We start from the raw sequence: 18,652 nt of genomic DNA, 5'->3' as shown, positions 1-18,652 counted from the left end.
TCTTTACCAGCTATCAGGTTCTTTACTAGCTATCAGGGAACTGGTCTTACTCCATAGTTAATGCCCTTAGGTACTATGTTATCACAAAGTAGTTTTTTAAAAAAAAGACTATATCAGATAGTTTGAATAATTTTACACTGCTTAATTAAATACAAACTCTATTTCAATTGAGAGGAAATAATATTTTTAAAACTTAAATTAGAGAGACTAATATTTAGTAACCTCATTTCAATTATGCTATTTCTATATAACTTCAAATGTGTTAAAACCTTGAATGTGTAAAAGGACAGTTAGTATCTTCATTAAACTATAGAATAACCAAGAATGTAAACTAAGCACCCAAATTCTTTCCTGGTATTCAGAAATGTATGTATTTTATATATATATATATACAGGGAAAATCTGAGATCCAACAGGAACATTTATTGTATATATAGTTAAAAAATTAACAGCTTTAGGATATCACTACAATAAATCTAACTTTCAACATATGATTTCTGATTTGGGGAAATATTAGATAAATTAAGTTTTTGAATACTTAACATTACAAAAACTACTGCAGCCATGAATATCTTAGGTTCTGTTAGTCTTCCTCACATAGGAGAACATATGAAAGCATATATAAATATTTGTATATGTAATATGTTAGTCTTACAAATACTGCTTTAAATTATCCAAAACTGCAATTTAAATCTCTTACTTTCCGTCTTTCAGGTCCAGCGAAGGCAATATGCCTTGCTTCTTCCAGAGTCTCACAGACAAGGCCATTTCCACACACAAACTGAATTACTTTCTTCAGCTGAGGAAACTGAGTCTTTATGACATCAATCATCATTTTACAGCCTTTAATCTCCCTTAATCTTTCATTGATTGGTTTGATCTAAAAGGTTTAAAAAATACTTAGGTATACTTAATATACTTATTAGGTATATTAAAATATAAACCAAATATTCAGCACATTCTTTTTCAAAGAACATATATAACAGTAAGTGATTAGTAGTATGCACTTATACACAATAAAAATTAGATGAGAATCTGATGAACAATCCACTGGCTTCATTTAATATTTTTTAAAAATACACTTCATCAAATGCCAGAAGATATAATTTCCAGATTAAATTTTATCACAAACTAGCTGGGATTAAGCATGGCTGAGAAACCCTTCCTGCTCTCAAAATCATAAAATCTAGTGGGAGAAAATACCTATTTATATACTTTCAAAAGAGTGGCACAATAGTATGGAACTCAGAAAACCATTTTAGTCTTAAATATCAGGAAAGCTTGTAGATCCCCTTTGACATGAGTTAAGTTGGGTTGATAAAGAGATCAAAAGATATTTGCAATGTGTTACTGAAAACCAGCAAGTATAATTTCATTTTCATAAATAAAAACCCTATATATAACCAAAATATGTGTGCACATATAAATATTATGTAAAGTTTAGATACTCTTAAGACCTTTCAATACATATCTCAAACCTCAAAATTTAGCTTGCGCCACCAAAAGCTGACACATATTTACTGGACCACACATTTACAGGTGAAACTCTGGGTCAGCATCTCACTGACAGAACATATATTTCATCCTTCTCTAACATACTATGCTATAGGAGAAAATAAACTGCCGGCTAGTGGTGCACTGCTAGAGCAATGTGCTCAAAATCATTAAGGTAGATTATGGCAGAACTAGGAAAAAATGATATGGAGGCAAGAAAGACAGCTGCAGCTGCTGCCAAGTCGCTTCAGTCATGTCTGACTCTGTGCGACCCCACAGACGGCAGCCCACCAGGCTCCGCCATCCCTGGGATCCTCCAGGCAGGAACACTGGAGTGGGCTGCCATTTCCTTCTCCAGCACATGAAAGTGAAAAGTGAAAGTGAAGTCGCTCAGTCGTGTCCAACTCTTCTCGACCCCATGGACTGCAGTCTACCAGGCTCCTCCACCCATGGGAGTTTCCAGGCAAGGGTATTGGAGTGGGGTGCCATCGCCTTCTTCAGATATTATTCTTTGCCTGTCAATATATTAACACCAGCCATTTGAATGACTAACTGGCATCCAATCAATGACTGTAAATTACTACCAGTCTCAGGCAATAAAGACATATTTTAAAAGACAGTATTTTATCACTATTAAAAACTAAGGATTAAAAATTTCTTACATCAAGGTAATCTAGTGCAAGGAACGTCTCAGGTTCAGCTCTTTCCTCCTTCAGAAATCGAATACAATCTTTTGCTACCTTTTCAGAGGCTACAACAATGGCAACCATGTACCGACCAAAAAGTTTAGTAACAGCCAGCTGGTATTTCTTATGAATAGGATGACACAGGTCAAGTAGTCTTCCAAACTTCGCAGGTTTCAAGAAGGAGAGAAAAACAAACACATTAATGAGAAACGTATAATTCATCATTTTTTTAATGTAACAAAGCAGCACAGACCAAAACTAATTTTACAAAATTATAAACATCATAATTTAACAGTCTCAAATGGAAAACGGAAATAAATTTCTAGTGGCTCAGACAGTAAAGAATCCGCCTGCAATGTGGGAGACCTGGTTTCGATCCCTGGGTTGGGAAGATCCCCTGGAGGAGGGCATGGCAACCCACTCCAGTATTCTTGCCTGGAGAATCCCATGGACAGAGGAACCTGGTAGGCTACAGTCCACGGGGTCGCACAGGGTCAGACACGACTGAGCGACTGAGTACAACACAGCACATGAAATTTGTTAGGTGTGTCATATTTCATTTAACAAAAGACCAATAAGGAGAGACTAGTCATACCAAGGTATTAAAATATTTTACAAACCTAGTCATTAAATAGTATTCATTCATGACCTTACTTATTAAATAAGAATCTGTGAGGCATTACTGCATGCAGGTACTGAGCCAGGTACTGGGTAAACATGCCTGAACAAAACAGATCCTCTCTAACCTCACAGAGCTTTCAGATTAGTAGGGGAAGAAAATAAATAACCAATAATTATACGCATGTACAAAGTAGACTTAAAAGAGACACTGTGACTAAGCACAGAGTGCTCTGAGAATGTGTAACAGGGACCAGGTTGACCTGAGAAGCCAGAGATGGCTTCCCACAGAGAAGTGTTTTTGAGGATCTGAGGACTGGTCAAGAATCAGACTGAAGTTCAAAAAGCCTAGAAAACATCAGAATGCCAGCTGTCCTGTATCAATGCTCCCTAGAACGTCTTGTAGATTCAATTTTACATCTTTAGACTCTTCATTCGCTAGGTTCTACTTCAGAAATACCAATTTCTTTATGATAGATCATCACTGTCTTTAATATTTATCTTTTTTTTTCTTCTCAAGTCAGGTATGATTAACTAAAATCTGACTTCTAGGTCAGTAATTTGATTTTCAGCTATGTAATCCGTTTCTTGCTATTTGCAATTTATTAGTTCAGTAATGTTTGGTCTTGTTTTCTTAGTGCTAGTTTTTTATTTTATTCAGATATTTGAACTTGATTTTGTGAATTCAAGCTCTTATTAAATTGTCTACAGCACAAAAAACTTATGGGGAATTTTGTTCTGTAACTTTTTCCCACAACGTTCTTTGACTTCTAAATGCCTTTTATTCTTTTTTCTTTTAATATATGTACCTATGCTACCATACAGCTTCTCTCCACCTTTCCTATATTTAATGGGGGCAGCTCTGTGTAAACCTTTTATTTTCTGTGATGGATAACTTTTTTTGATTGTCTCACCTAAAACTGAGATGGTTATCTCCTCCGAGCAACAAATGATGGACCAAACATTTTCTGTTCTATATTCTAAGGATTTTCTGATTGCCCATCACCCAAGGACTTGAACTGGAGTGGGTTACCATACCCTCCTCCAGGGAATCTTCCCCACCCAGGAATTGAATCGGGGTCTCCTGCATTGCAAGAAGATTCTTTACCAGCTGAGCTACCAGGGATGCCCACGGGTTTGAAAAGCTAGGGTAAATGAGAGCTGTGCTAAAGCTATGCATATATTTTACTTGAATAACTGAGTTTTGTTCTTTCTTCAATTAATATCCCATACTAAGGTTTTTCTTCTTGGGGGAAAGAGAACAAATCCCATTTTGGGGGAGAGGGCTTTGAATTGGCTTCTCAATTTAATGAAGAGCTCTAGAGCCTTCACTTTCATCTAAGAGAAGCAGAGGTCCATATTCTCTGATTCTATTTGAGTGTTAGTTTTCTACTCAGAATGAAACAAAGTTTGCTTCTTGCTAGATTAAGGGATACTAAGAATTCTCAGGAATTAATCAATTTACCAGTTTGCCTTCTGCAGAATTAAGAATCAGCAATGCTGTATTTTAATCTTTAAAAAGAAATCCTGGACTATTACTATTTTCTCAAGGTTAGTAGAGCATGATGTATGAGCCCCTTTCCTCTTTTGGTTGCTGAACTCATTTTTCTGATTTTCCTTGGTATTGGGGGAAGAATTCTGTGACCCACCCTTATTCTTCTATCATTATCTAGAAACAAAGACTAACACTTAAGAATCAGAAAGGCAAAAAAAGATGCTATAAACGAAATGAAGATGGGTGAAGAGAAAAATAGGAAAACCAACAGAGTGTGGTATCAAGGAGGCCAAAAAACAAGTGTTTCAAAAAGTGTAAGTGGTTAACAGTGTCAAATGCTGGGAAAAAAAAGGCTGTCATGAAACAAGGAGCACACAGTGTCCACTGGTGTTAGTGACAAGAGAGTGAGATGACAGACCCCAATACCAAAAGAAATAATTCTATGAAGTAGATACCTCACATAACAGGTTACATATTGCTGCATTGGGGCTAATGAAACAAACTAGTAATACTAGATGGACAGTCAGATTTAAAGAATAAATATTCACTGTTCAAAAGTATGCCAACAATGTCCACTGAAGAAAGTACTTTAAAAAAAAAAACTGAAATCAAGAAGAAAATGAGGTTTAAGGCTATGTGTCTACAGGGCAACAGACTATTTCATATACCCATATCCTTTGGGGATATCTGGACTCTCTGGGTAATGTGTTCATATCAATGTTTCTCCCCAGTAATTACTTACCTATAGACATTACTGGGGATTATACACATTTTACCCCAGTTACTATTATGCCTTAAATATAAATAATAAAACACAAAATTTATAGGTTTCTGAAATAATACTTTCTAATAATTTCAAATTTTTAATCACAAATAAGAAAGCTTAGCCTTTTTATTTCAATTACCACTGAATCTGGGTAAAGTCTCTTAAGGTGTTCCAGAATCTCTGCTCTCTTTTGCTGACGTTTTCCTTCATGGGTATCAATTCCAGCATTCTGCAATTCACTTCTAATAAGATTCAACTCTTCATTAACTTCAGACATTCTTAATTTTGTTTTTTCTATTTCATTCACTAAGTTTTCCTCTTGCTCTTTTTTTTCTTTCAAGCAATTCCTATATGACAATAACAATAATAGCAAAAAGAAAAAAACCAAAATTTAGGAATTGCAATACACTCTAGCCTGGCATCACAGGGGAATGGGATAGTGCTCTATCTATTTCAAATGGTGAAAAATATAATATAATAAACCTAACACCAAACATGAGCAAAAGATACTTTAATCATTCTTTCTTGAGTCAAAAGATACATATTTCTGGATTCTGAGAAAAAAGAATAGATCACTCACTATAACCAGAGCAATCATCATGAGCTTAACAGTAAGTAAATGTCAATTAAAAAGAAATTCTTAGTGATAGAATACTTAGGTGCTGATAGTTTTCATGACATACTTTTATTATAAAATACCAATACCAAAGGAGAGTTTTAAGTTTCACCACTGTTAAACATTTATATTTTCAAAATCTCAACCTTAAGTGGTTAATTATAATTTTTAATTATCTACAATGAAGTAAGAAAACAATGGGAGAGAACATTATGATACGGGGGAAGCATTCACCACAAATATACAAGACCCCAGAGATACAAGAAAGCTGCAAGCAATTTTTTTTACTATACCTACATGCATGTTTTTGTATACTCCTCCAACTTCTCTATTCGCTTTTTATGATCTTCTATTTGTTCCTTTATATGTTTTATATTTTCCTAAAATAGGAAACGAAATCTGAAATCAATTATAGCAACTCCATACAAATAGTTTTTCACTAGATGCCTAGAACTTGTAATAGCATGCGTCTGTGCATTCTAAGTCACTTCAGTCACGTCCAATTCTTTTGTGACCCTATGGACCTTAGCCAACCAGGGTCCTCTGTCCACAGGTTTCTCTAGGCAGGAATACAGAAGTGGGCTGCCATGCCCTCTTCCAGGGGGTCTTTCCGACCCAGAGATTGAACTTGCGTTCTCCTGCAGCTCCTGCCCTGCAGGCAGATGCTTTATTGCTGAGCCACTGGGGAAGCCTATAATTGCATGTTGTTCTAAATTTGAAATATATAGATAACCATAGGAAAATTGTCAGGAGAGCAAATTTTTATTTTGAAAAGGTAGTATGGTAAAAAGTTTTGAGGTTTCAGGAATCAAGGTTCAAATCTTGGCTCCATCATTTACTAGATATCTATCTTCAGCAAGTTTACTCTGCTAACTTTAAACCCCAAGGGGATTATTTTCAAGTATTTATATACAGTCCTCTCTCTAACTCACTCATTCAATAAATATTTATTCACAGCCTACCATGTGCTAGAAACTACAGATACTACAATCAACAAGACAGAGTCTCTGCTCTCAGGGACTAAGGTTTGGTGGAAGAAACAGACAAGTAATTCCACTAGAGTGGCTCAATACTGTAACTGTATAGGAATCTAAAAGGCAACTACAGGCTTGTGGAAGGAGGACTTCATAAGTCTTGCTCCATTCACTTTATCACTAAGTCCAAGGATTGTGGTAGTCTCTAATTTGTTTATCTTTAACCTTTTCCCTAATTCATTCTGTGCATTACAGCAACATTAATCTGTTTTCAGTTCAGTTGCTCAGTCGTGTCCGACTCTTTATGACCCCATGAACCGCAGCACACCAGGCCTCCCTGTCCATCACCAACTCCCGGAGTCCACCCAAACCCATGTCCATTGAGTCTGTGACGCCATCCAACCATCTCATCCCCTGTTGTCCCCCTCTCCTCCTGCCCTCAATCCTTCTCAGTATCAGGGTCTTTTCAAATGAGTGAACACTTCACATCAGGTGGCCAAAGTACTGGGAGTTTCAGCTTTACCATCAGTCCTACCAATGAACACCCAGGACTGATCTCCTTTAGGATGGACTGGTTGGATCTCCTTGCAGTCCAAGGGACTCTCAAGAGGCTTCTCCAACACCACAGTTCAAAAGCATCAATTCTTCGGCGCTCAGCTTTCTTTATAGTCCAACTCTCACATCCATACATGAACACTGGAAAAATCATAGCCTTGACTAGACAGACCTTTGTGGACAAAGTAATGTCTCTGCTTTTTAAGAAGCTGTCTAGGTTGCTCATAACTTTCCTTCCAAGGAGTAAGCATCTTTTAATTTCATGGCTGCAGTCACCATCTGCAGTGATTTTGGAGCCCAGAAAAATAGTCAGCCACTGTTTCCATTGTTTCCCCATCTATTTGCCATGAAGTGATGGTACCGGATGCCATGATTTTAGTTTTCTGAATGTTGAGCTGTAAGCCAACTTTTTCACTCTCCTCTTTCACTTTCATCAAGAGGCTCTTTAGTTCTTCTTCACTTTCTGCCATAAGAGTGGTGTCATCTGCATATCTGAGGTTATTGATATTTCTCCCAGCAATCTGGATTCCAGCTTGTGTTTCCTCCAGCCTAGCATTTCTCATGATGTACTCAGCATAGAAGTTAAATAAACAGTGTGTATACAGCCTTGACGTACTCCTTTTTCCTATTTGGAACCAGTCTGTTGTTCCATGTCCAGTTCTAACTGTGGCTTCCTGACTTGCATACAGGTTTCTCAAGAGGCAGGTCAGGTGGTCTGTTATTCCCATCTCTTTCAGAATTTTCCACAGTTTTTTGTGATCCACACAGTCAAAGGCTTTGGCATAGTCAATAAATAATGTCTTACTCCTTTACTAAGTGATCTAGAACTAGGAGTTGACACAAAGCAAGTCGCAATAAATTTAAGAAAACTAAAACCATATCAAGCATGTTTTCTGACCACAACCGAGACTCGAAATCAAACAGAAGGAAAAAACTGCCAGAAAACAAATATGTGAAGACTAAACAATTATTATTAAACAACCAATGGATCACTGAAGAAATCAAAGAAGAAATTTTTAAAAATACCTAGAGACAAAATACAATGATCCAAAACCTATGGAATGCAGCAAAAGTAGTCCTAAGAGGGAAGATTATAGTGATTTAACCTGAGGGAGAAGGAAATGGCAAACCACTCCAGTGTTCTTGCCTGGAGAATCCCAGGGGCGGGGGAGCCTGGTGGGCTGCCGTCTATGGGGTCGCACAGAGTTGGACACGAATGAAGCGACTTAGCAGCAGCAGCAGCTCTGAATGGAAGAGGTTTGCAAACAATATATGCTCTAAGCGGTTAACATCCAAAACGTACAAAGAACTCATACAACTCAACATAAAAACAAGAAGTAATTTAAAAATGGGCAGGTTATCTGAATAGACATTTTTCCAAAGAAGACATACAGATAGCAGGTGCATGAAAAGATGCTCAACATGATCAGAGAAATACAAGTCAAAATCACAATGAGATATCATCTCACCACTGTCAGAATGGCTGTTATCAAGAAAAGTATTGGCAAGGATATGGAGAAAAGTGAAGTTTCATGCACTACTGGTGGGAACGTAAATTGGTGCAGCTACCATGGAAACCAGTATGGAGATTCCTCACAAAATAAAAATAGAACTATCATGTGATCCAGCAATACCAATCCTAGATATTTTTGTGAAGAAAAGAAAAAAAGTAATTAGAAAAGATATGCACTCCCGTGTTCACTGCAGTATTATTTACAATAGTCAAGATAAGGAAGCAACCTAAATGTCCATTGACAGATGAATGGATAAAGAAGATGTGGTATATTATATATACAATGGAATATTACTCAACCACAAAAAAGACCAAAAAAGACATTGTACAAATGAAGAAATCAAAGTTCAAAAAAGTGAAATGATTTAGCTATACCAACACAGTCAGTGACAGGACAAGACTGGATGGAAGCCAAGTCTCTCTTACTCTAAGGCAGAATAGTATAATGCTCTCTTGATGGTTACCTCTCATGTAGACTATAAAGCTCCTCTTGGGCTATGTCCTTAATGTTTGCAAATGACCTTTCACTTATGCTATTTTTCTTTTTTCCTTTAGTTATACTCCTCCTAACCTCAATGGACTAACCTACATGTAAGAACAGACAATAGCATCTGCCTGTGCCTATCATTATGTTGTTGTTCCATCACTAAGTTATGTCTGACTCTTTGTGACCCCATGGACTGCAGTACACAGGCTTCCTTGTCCTTCACTATCTCCCAGAGTTTGCTCAAACTCCTGTCCATCGAGTCAGTGACGCCATCCAACCATCTTATGTTTTGTCGCCCCCTTCTACTCCTGCCCTCCCCTCAGTCTTTTCCAGCATCAGGATTTTTTCCAATGAGACAGGTCTTCACATCAGGTAGCCAAAGTATTGGAGCTTCAGTATCAGTCCTTCCAATGAATATTTAGGGTTGATTTCCTTTAGGATTGGCTGGTTTGATCTCTTCACTGTCCAAGGGACTCTCAAGAGTCTTCTCCAGCACCACAGTTCAAAAGCATCAATTCTTTGGAACTCAGCCTTCTTTATGGTCCAAATTTCACATCTGTACATGACTACTGGAAAAACCATAGCTTTGACTATATGGACCTTTGCTAGTAAAGTGATGTCTCTGCTTTTTAATACACTGTCTAGGTTTGTCATAGCTTTCCTTCCAAGGAGTAAGCATCTTTTAATTTCAAGGCTGCAGTCACCATCCGCAGTGATTTTGGAGCCCAAGAAAATAAAATCTGCCACGGTTTCCACTTTTCCCCTTCTATTTGCCATGAAGTGATGGGACTGGGTGCTATGACCTTAGTTTTTTGAATGTTGAGTTTTAAGCCAGCTTTTTCATTCTTTCACCTGTCAAGAAGCTCTTTAGTTCCTCTTTGCTTTCTGCCTATCATTATACAAGTATGCATAAAATGCTCACTGACTATATGAAGGAAGACACTATTTTTATATGTTATTTTTATCAGCTTCTTTACACTTTTATTTTACTTATTTGACTGTTCTCAGTCTTTGCTGAGGCACATGGGCTTCTCTCTTAAATTTGGTGCATGGGCTTAGTTGCCTCATGGCATGCGGGATCTTAGTTCCTCAACCAGGGATTGAACCTGCATCCCCTGCCTTGGAAGACAGAGTCTTAACCACTGGACCACCAGGGAAGTCCTTACACTGTCTGTATCTTAGACTATGAAAGAGCACCTAAATAGTGCTAAGCAGTCTAACAGGTAATCCAGAAAATTTAATTAATTCCTATATCTGATGTAAAACCATTTATATACTGAAAAACAAATATAAAAAGGGAATAAAATTTCATGGAAAATAATTCTAAATCATTTATTGCACAAACCGAGGTACCTGAACTTCCCCGTGTCTCCTCTTTTCAAATGCCCATCTTTCTTCATCAGACCTCTGTTCCCACTGCAGCTTTTCCAACTGTTGGGTCATTATAGCCACTTTTTTTCTTACCTGTTCCTTAAGTTCTTTATATTGAACCAGCTGTATAAAGAGCATTTAAATATTGATAATTCATTTAAAGAAGTGTGAGAGGAAATTCTTTCTATGATATTCTTTACTAGCAGATAATTAAACTTATCAAAAATGTTTTATATGAATTATACCATAATTAGCCATCTTCTCCAGCTAAGATAGCATGAACACAAAATGAACATCTTATTTAAAACTGTTTAGATACATCAACAAGGTATTCAAAACCAACTCTATAAGATCTCTGTAAGAAATTCTGTAAGAGAAAGCACATTAAAACTCATTAATGGTCCAGAAGTAGGAGGAGTTCAGAGAAAATTATGTATTTTTCTATCTATACAGTCACAATTATTTTAGCATATATATTGTGAAATAAAGTTATCATAAAATTAATGAAAGAGATAAATAATAGAAATTTAGTTGAAAGAATGTTTGAAAACTCTGGATTATAAATTTCTGGATATCTATTATTGACATATTTATATACTAAATTGGATATTCATTAATCACTTAACATTGTAAACAATCTTAACCAATTTCCCCCTTGTCAATTAAGTGATCATGTCTCTTCAAAGCCATATATAATCTGACTCTTAGTTTTTAAAATATTCATGAGGAAAAAATAATTACCTTAAGAACATATGAATATAATTATGTTTTAAAGGTAATTATTTTTTCCTCATGAATGTTAATTACCTTAAAAACATATGAATATAATTCCATAAAATGAACCATGTAATCTTGCTGAAGTATTTTCTATGACTTTAGTTAACTCACAAATGTTATGATATCACCTACTTTTTATAAAGGAAAAATAGCCTAATGTAAAGATTAAATTTAGATTCTCCATAGAGGCTGAAAAATCAAAATCTCTATAATTTAAATTCTGTGGCAATCTCTTAAAATAATCAGAAAAAGTCATCCTTTAAATTCTAATCAAAAGGAGAAGCTGAAACAATAGAAACAAATCATTTCCCATATGCCAACTTTTTCACCTGACCAGCTTCTAGTTCAATGTCTGGCCCTTTATGTAACATTTCCTCCTCAATCTGCTTTTCAAAACTTCTCCATGCACCATCTAAATCAGCGAGCTCTGTCTCTAAGGCTTTTATGTCATCTTCCTGTTTAGAACATTGTTTTTCACTGTCCTTTATTGATTTTTTAGCCATATCTAATTTCTTGAGGTGGTGAGAAGTGTTTTCTTTAGCTTTAATGTACTGAGGTCTCTTCTGATTTAATAGCGCTTCAACAGATCTAAAAAGAAAAATAAACTTTGCTTTAAAGGAAAATCTTATATAAAGGCAAGAGGCTCTTCTGATCAAATTATACATTTAAAAAGAAATGTTAAATAATGACTTTCAGAGACTGTAAGCAGATCAGTGGTTGCCAAGTGAGAGGCAAAATCAAATAGGTGAAGCATTGGGAAATTTTTAAAGAGTGATAAACCACTCTGTATGATACTGCAGTGATGGACATATGACATCATGCATTTGTCAAAACCTACAGAAATCTACAGCTCCAAGAGTGAACTTTAATGTACAAATTTTTAAAAAATTCACTTAGAAGGCGAGGGATCCCAGATAAAATATAGAAAGTGACAAAAGAACCTAACTGTAGTACAAATGTATGAAACCACCTTACTGAAGAGGGTAAGTGGAAACGTGTTAACCTAAGTAATGCTGGAAATGAGCAGAGTCCATAAAATTAAAAGCAAAAATAATTATACACAAGCCTTGCACTCTAGTTGATAAATTTGCTTCCCGCAAGGACATGGTTTAATAATTCTGGTACTGCCATACATGATTACTGAAATTGAACAATTAAGCAAATGGATATCATGTGGGATCTTCCCTCATAGTCCAGTGGTGAAGACTCCATGCTCCCACTGCAGTAGGGACAGGTTCAATCCTTGGTCAGGGAATTAAGATTCCACATGCTATGTGGCGCAGCCAAAAAACCCCCCAAAAACCATCAATAATGATGGCAGGCTGATACTATATTAGATAGATGATCTAATAATATAACATATATATTTTAAAAATATATGGTAGAGTCTGGCCACACCATGTGGTTTGTGGGATTTTAATTCCCCAACCAGAGTTTGAACCCCAGCCCTCAGCAACAAGAACAGAGTGTCCTAACCACTGGACCACCAGGGAATTCCCTGTATATGATATGTTGACATTCCTGATATACTATGATAATAATGGCATTTTAACTCTGTGGTCTTCTTCCCCAAAACCCATAAACTTGTCTAATTATGAGAAAAGTAACAGAGAAACACTAATTGAGATACAGTCTACAAAAAGCTTGACCAATGCTTCTTAAAACTGTAAAGGATACCAATAACAAGGTTTAAGTCTGAAACTGTCACAACCAAGAGGACCTTAAGAAGACATGATGACTAAATACAATATGGTATACTGGATCAGAAAAAGAACATTAAGTAAAACATTAAAAAATGAATCAAGTATGGAATTTAGCTAATAATAATGAATAAATATGGGTTAACTAATTCTGACAAGTGTAGCATACTAATAATGTAAGATGTTATTTGTTGTTCAGTCGCTAAGTCGTGTCTGACTCTGCAACCTCATGGACTGCAGCACGCCAGGCTTCCCTGTCCTTCACTACCTCCAGGAGTTTGCTCAAACTCATTTCCATTGAGTCAGTGATGCCATCCAACCATCTCATCCTCTGTAGCCCCCTCCTCCTCCTGCTGTAAGTAAGAGAAATTTAGTGTGGGGAATATGGGAACTCTCTATACTATCTCTATAATTTTTTGTATATCTAAAAGTATTCCAAAGTAAAAAATCTATTTTAAAAATCAATTTTCAAAGCATCACTTAATATTTCTATCAATCTAAATAAAATCCAACTGTTAATAATGATTTTGAAAACTCACTTTAATTCTTTTTCTGTTTGTTGTAGTTGTCTGCTCAACGTTCCATGTTCCTTTTTCTTGGCTTTAACTATGTTTTCATGATGAGAAAGAGACTCTTTTGTGACACTCAAATTCTTATTCACACGCTCTAACTCAGTGTACAAAAAATTAATTTTTTTCTCATTGTGATACAGTCGGAAAAGCTGCAGTTGTATCTTGTTAATTTTCAGTTCTTCAAGGAGATTCTGGTAACGGTCTGCCTACAACAGTGAAATTCAACAACAGTTAAGTAGGAGTATATTTTACATTGACCTTTCATAAACTCAACTAGAGTACTAATAAATGATCTCTAATGAATTTTCATTTATGTCATTAACAAATGATATTCTTGCCCAAAGTACCATTATTTGGATAAGGCTTCTGCATATACTTCTATAATAAACCAGAAGGATTTTATATTCATGCACACAGTGGTATGGTGGTAAGAACCATTTGTTAGTCCACTCAGTCATGTCCGACTCTTTATGACCCCACGGACTACAGCCCACAGGCTCCTCTGTCCATGGGATTCTCCAGGCAAGAATACTGGAGTGGGTTGCCATTTCCTTCTCCAAAAGAACTATCTGGGGCACCCACTAACTGAGTCCTGTCCCACTTCTGTCTTGACCTCAGAAGTTTGGCAAGCAAGTCTGACACCAGCTTCCCCATTTGTAAACTAAAGGAAGTAATATAACTTTCAAAGTTTCTAGCCATTTTCAATTCAAAGATTCCAGGTAAAATTTCTTCTACAGAATGTAATTTTTCCTATGAATAGAACTAATAGGACTGTTAAAGTTCTAAATTATATGTGAGATGGGAGAATTTCCTGAGTATTTGTACCATTAGTAAAGAAAAAAGGAATGTTCTACCTTAAGAAAGCTCTTAATCAATAAAATATTCCAAGTAACAGGTAAACAGCAATCTGCCAGGATGTTGTTAAAAATAATCATGAAGTTGGACTATTCTAACTATCCTTATAATGTTTAAAGTTGTGCAATTCTACTCTGCTATAAGCTTTTTCAGTATATTACAAACACTATAGTTTGACTTGCACTTACACCACCATCCCTTTCCACTGACAAAACCAAGAACACACACACACACACTTATAAAAATCTGAAGAAACAGAAAAATATCACTAATAAGGAACACGTCTACCTTTCATTTATTTTTTCAAATATTTATTAACTGGCTATTATGTGCCAAGCCCTCTTCTATGTGCTGTGAAATATGGTAGGGAATAAGGTAGAAACAGTCTCTGTTCCTTCTTAACTTACAACCAAGTTATCCTAGTGGGGCAGGGAGGGAAACAGAGTCAGAGAATAAATAAGCAATAAATAATACAAAAGATAATTTCATACAGCAAAATATGCTACAAAAGAAACAAAATGGAGTAATGCAGTAGTACCAGGGAAGGGATGCTAACTTAGATTGGGAGAGTGGACAGCAAATGTCTGCCTGAGAAAATGGCTTCTTTATGAAAACTTGAATGAGAGTATTAGCCATGTAAAAATCAGGCACACAATTATCTAGGCAGAGGAAACAGCAAAAGCTCTAGGATGCAAGGGAACGTGGTATTTTCAATAAATGATAAAGGTCAATGTGGTTGAAGGGTAGAGGAAGTTAAAGTTTCAGAGGTGAACAAGACGCAGATCAGCAGGCAGGGAAGGGAGACTAGATTCTCAGTGCAGTGGAAAGCATTGCTTCAAAACAGGTTTTATGCAAAACAATGACAAAATCTGCTTTGCGTTTGATAAAAGAATACTCTAAAGGCAAACAATAATCAACAGTTTACAAGGCACTACACCAGGCACTGTGAAGGGCACCAAGAAGCATCACAGAGCAGCATTCACAAAGTGTGACCACAGCCACCTAGAGTCCCCAACACCCTTTCACAGAGCCCCTGAAATCAAAACTATTTCCCTAATAATACTCAGATTTCATTTGTTTTTTTCACTGTGCTGACGTTTGTACCAATGGTGTAAAAGCCAAAGGAGGGTAAAGTTCCTAGGTCTTAGCACAGGTTCAACACAGAAACAGATATGAGAATTCAGTTTTCTATTAAGTCAGATATTCATGAAATTATAAAAGGTAAAACAATACCACCCTTCTAATTATTTAGTTTTATAAAACACAGTTTATTTTTCATAAAAATATGCTATTTATGTTAACATGCAATGAGTTTATTATTGTTATTTTTACAAAAATAAATCATCAAAATACAATTTTTAAATGCCTCAGTTTTAATTTCAAATATAATAAATATTGATAGATAATTCTTTGGGGTCTTCAAAGATCCAAAAATCTGAGGGACTCTGCCATATGAGATATAAATCCCTCAAGTTTAATTTTAGTTGGGAAAATCAGACACCTTTGCAGCTCAAGTTGTCCTGCCTATTTCAGAGAAAGAAACCCAAACTAGAAAATATACCAAAAAGTTTATCTTTGATGAATAATGGGCTTTATTTAAGTTATTAAAAGAATTTTTTAGTAACCCCAAACCGATACAATTCTAACACAGGTTTTGTATGCAACACTTAATTGGTTACCTCATGACATCTTACCTCTTCTTTCTCTAATTTTGCATGTTTGCGCTCTGCAGCTACATTTTTTTTCTTATTAAAATTAAACTGTGCATCTTCTTCCGCTTTCTGTAACTTTCTTTTCTTTTCCTCATATTCTCCTATAAGCTCTCCTGAAGTGCTGATTTCCTCAAAAAACTGGGTTCTTTCTTTGGGTTTTTTCATTGAAATTGACTCCACAGTTCCCTTTCAAAAATAGTTAAGCACACCAACATATAAAATATAGTGATACATTTTCAAAATCATGAATAAAATAAAATACTATCGCTACTTACCTGAAAAACTAGACAGTTCCGTGCTTTGACTATTATGCCTATCTTTTCCAGCTCTGAGATATAAGCAGAACGACTTATAGGATTATCATTAAAACGATATTCTGAGCATCCTCCTAAAATAAAGAACAAATGCTATTATGGGAAGTATAAATACCAGATATGTATCAACAACCATTGAAACGGCCAGTTATGGCAGCAATATACATGTTAAAAAATGCATTTATTCAGTCAACAAATGCTGAGTATCTACTACATGCCAAGTAGTATTCTACAGTAGTGAACATAACAGACAGAAGTCTGATCTCAAGCTTATATCCTAGTAATGGAGGCAGACAAAAATGAGATAGGTAAGTAAAATAAATATCAGGTAGGAAACTGTTAAGTGCTGAGTAAAATGGAGGTAGGGAAGGGGTATAGAAGTCTCTGTGTAGGAGAAAGAGGCATCACTATTTTAAATAGGATCGTTTAACAGTCTGTTTGTGTCTCCACTGAATTCATGCGATGAAATCCTGACCCCAAAAGTGATGGTGTTAGAGGGTGACACCTTTAGGAGGTGATTAGATTATGATAGGGAGCCCTCATAAATAGTATTAAGTAAGTAAGTAAGTAAAGTCACTCAGTCGTGTCCAACTCTTTGTGACCCCGTGGACTGCAGCCCACCAGGCTCCTCAGTCCATGGGATTCTCCAGGCAAGAATACTGGAGTGGGTTGCCATAAATAGTATTAGGGTGCTTATAAAATAAAGAGATCCTACAAGTCTCTCAAGTCCCATCCACAATGGTAAGTCTGCAACCAGAAGAGAGCTTTCATCCAACCATGCTAGTACCCTCATCTTGGACTTTTAAAAAACAACCAAGAGGCATCTATTTACAGAAACCCAGTAAAATCCTAGCATAAACAGAAATATATATATATGTAACTCTGAATCTTATTTACTCAGGAAATACAAGGATTTGTGAATATATCTTAACAAAATAAAAAGTCAAATATTTCATGCAATTTGGTTTTTGGTGGTAGGAAAAACTTTCTGTACAAACCAAAAATATGCATTATTATAGTTACTTCATCACCAGGAAAACTGGATAAAGATACATAAAGAATCTCAGGAAGAACTTTTATGATACCACCACCTTTGAGGTAAACTCCCTCTTTCATTTTAACCTAATAACCAGGAAGAAAAACCACTGACTGACAGTAGGGGAACCTGAATAAATATTTCTGCTTAAAGAAAAGTCCAGTGGAGAATCAAATAGGTTCTATTATTTGCTTCTGATATCTGCTACCCCAAGGAAAAAAATACCTCGGATAGTCCTTGCAAATGTCTTCTCTTCTCCACTTTCTTCCAAATATACAATTTTTACACTTGCAGAAGAAGAAACAGGTTTTCCAATGTGTGCTCCATGAATGAGTTCTTGAATATTTTTCACTCTTAAATTAGCTATTTTTTCTCCCATTACAAAACTAAGTGCATCCATTACATTAGATTTCCCTGGGAAAGGAAAGACAGGAAAAAGAGTTATTTAATTTTAATGATAAGAAGTCTTGCCCAGTGTCAGAGAAACCAGGCTACTAAGGAAAGTGAAATACAACCGATGCACTAGTGCTAAGTCACTCTCATCGTGTCCAACTCTTTGAGACCCAGTGGATGGCAGCCCACCAGGCTCCTCTGTCCATGGGATTCCCCAGACAAGAATACTGGAGTGGGTTGCCACTTCCTTCTCCAGGGGATCTTCCTGATCCAGGGATGGAACCCGCATCTCTTATGTCTCTTGCACTGGCAGGCAGGTTCTTTACCACCAGTGCCACCTACGAAGCCCAATACAGCCGATACACATGTCTAACTAGTACTGTTTTTTTCTGTATTCAAAATGCATGTGACTGAACAATTTTATGTAGATAACTGGTTTCTGTGTAGCTATGGTAAAGTATTAAGTGATATAAATGTAAAGATCTATACCAGATCTAGGCCTCAGCTCTCTCCCACCATCAAGTATTATACCATGGCAAATCATTTAACTTCTCTGAATTTCGGGTATCTCCACCTTAGCAATTTTAAGTGTCACACTTTTTAAAAGGGTATCCTCAGGATTTCCTTAAGGGCTAGACTAGGGTTGCTAGAATATTTATGGTTGGCTTGTGTTGGACAGTGTAGATCAGTTACAGAGCATGTGCAAGGCTGTCATCCT

General features: G+C 36.2%; 1 protein-coding gene across 2 annotated transcripts in view; it reads right to left on the bottom strand.

Moving 5' to 3' along the window:
* The window catches only part of SMC1B (structural maintenance of chromosomes 1B), an 81,292-nt gene that overhangs the window by 54,789 nt on the left and 7,851 nt on the right, over window positions 1-18,652 (bottom strand). For both annotated transcript variants that reach the window (XM_040234552.1, XM_040234553.1), the window contains exons 2-11: window positions 17,767-17,955; window positions 16,467-16,579; window positions 16,174-16,377; window positions 13,592-13,830; window positions 11,682-11,940; window positions 10,558-10,698; window positions 5,973-6,055; window positions 5,199-5,406; window positions 2,157-2,342; window positions 701-880 (exon numbers count right to left, since the gene is read on the bottom strand). In XM_040234552.1, coding sequence (XP_040090486.1) covers window positions 701-880; window positions 2,157-2,342; window positions 5,199-5,406; window positions 5,973-6,055; window positions 10,558-10,698; window positions 11,682-11,940; window positions 13,592-13,830; window positions 16,174-16,377; window positions 16,467-16,579; window positions 17,767-17,955 — 1,802 coding nt within the window. The remainder of the gene's footprint in view (window positions 1-700; window positions 881-2,156; window positions 2,343-5,198; window positions 5,407-5,972; window positions 6,056-10,557; window positions 10,699-11,681; window positions 11,941-13,591; window positions 13,831-16,173; window positions 16,378-16,466; window positions 16,580-17,766; window positions 17,956-18,652) is intronic.

The sequence above is a fragment of the Oryx dammah genome, unplaced genomic scaffold (assembly GCF_014754425.2).
Source record: "Oryx dammah isolate SB20612 unplaced genomic scaffold, SCBI_Odam_1.1 HiC_scaffold_29, whole genome shotgun sequence".
Classification (NCBI taxonomy): domain Eukaryota; kingdom Metazoa; phylum Chordata; class Mammalia; order Artiodactyla; family Bovidae; genus Oryx; species Oryx dammah.
Note: the sequence above shows the minus strand (reverse complement) of the source record. Positions and strands in the feature narration are given on the sequence as shown.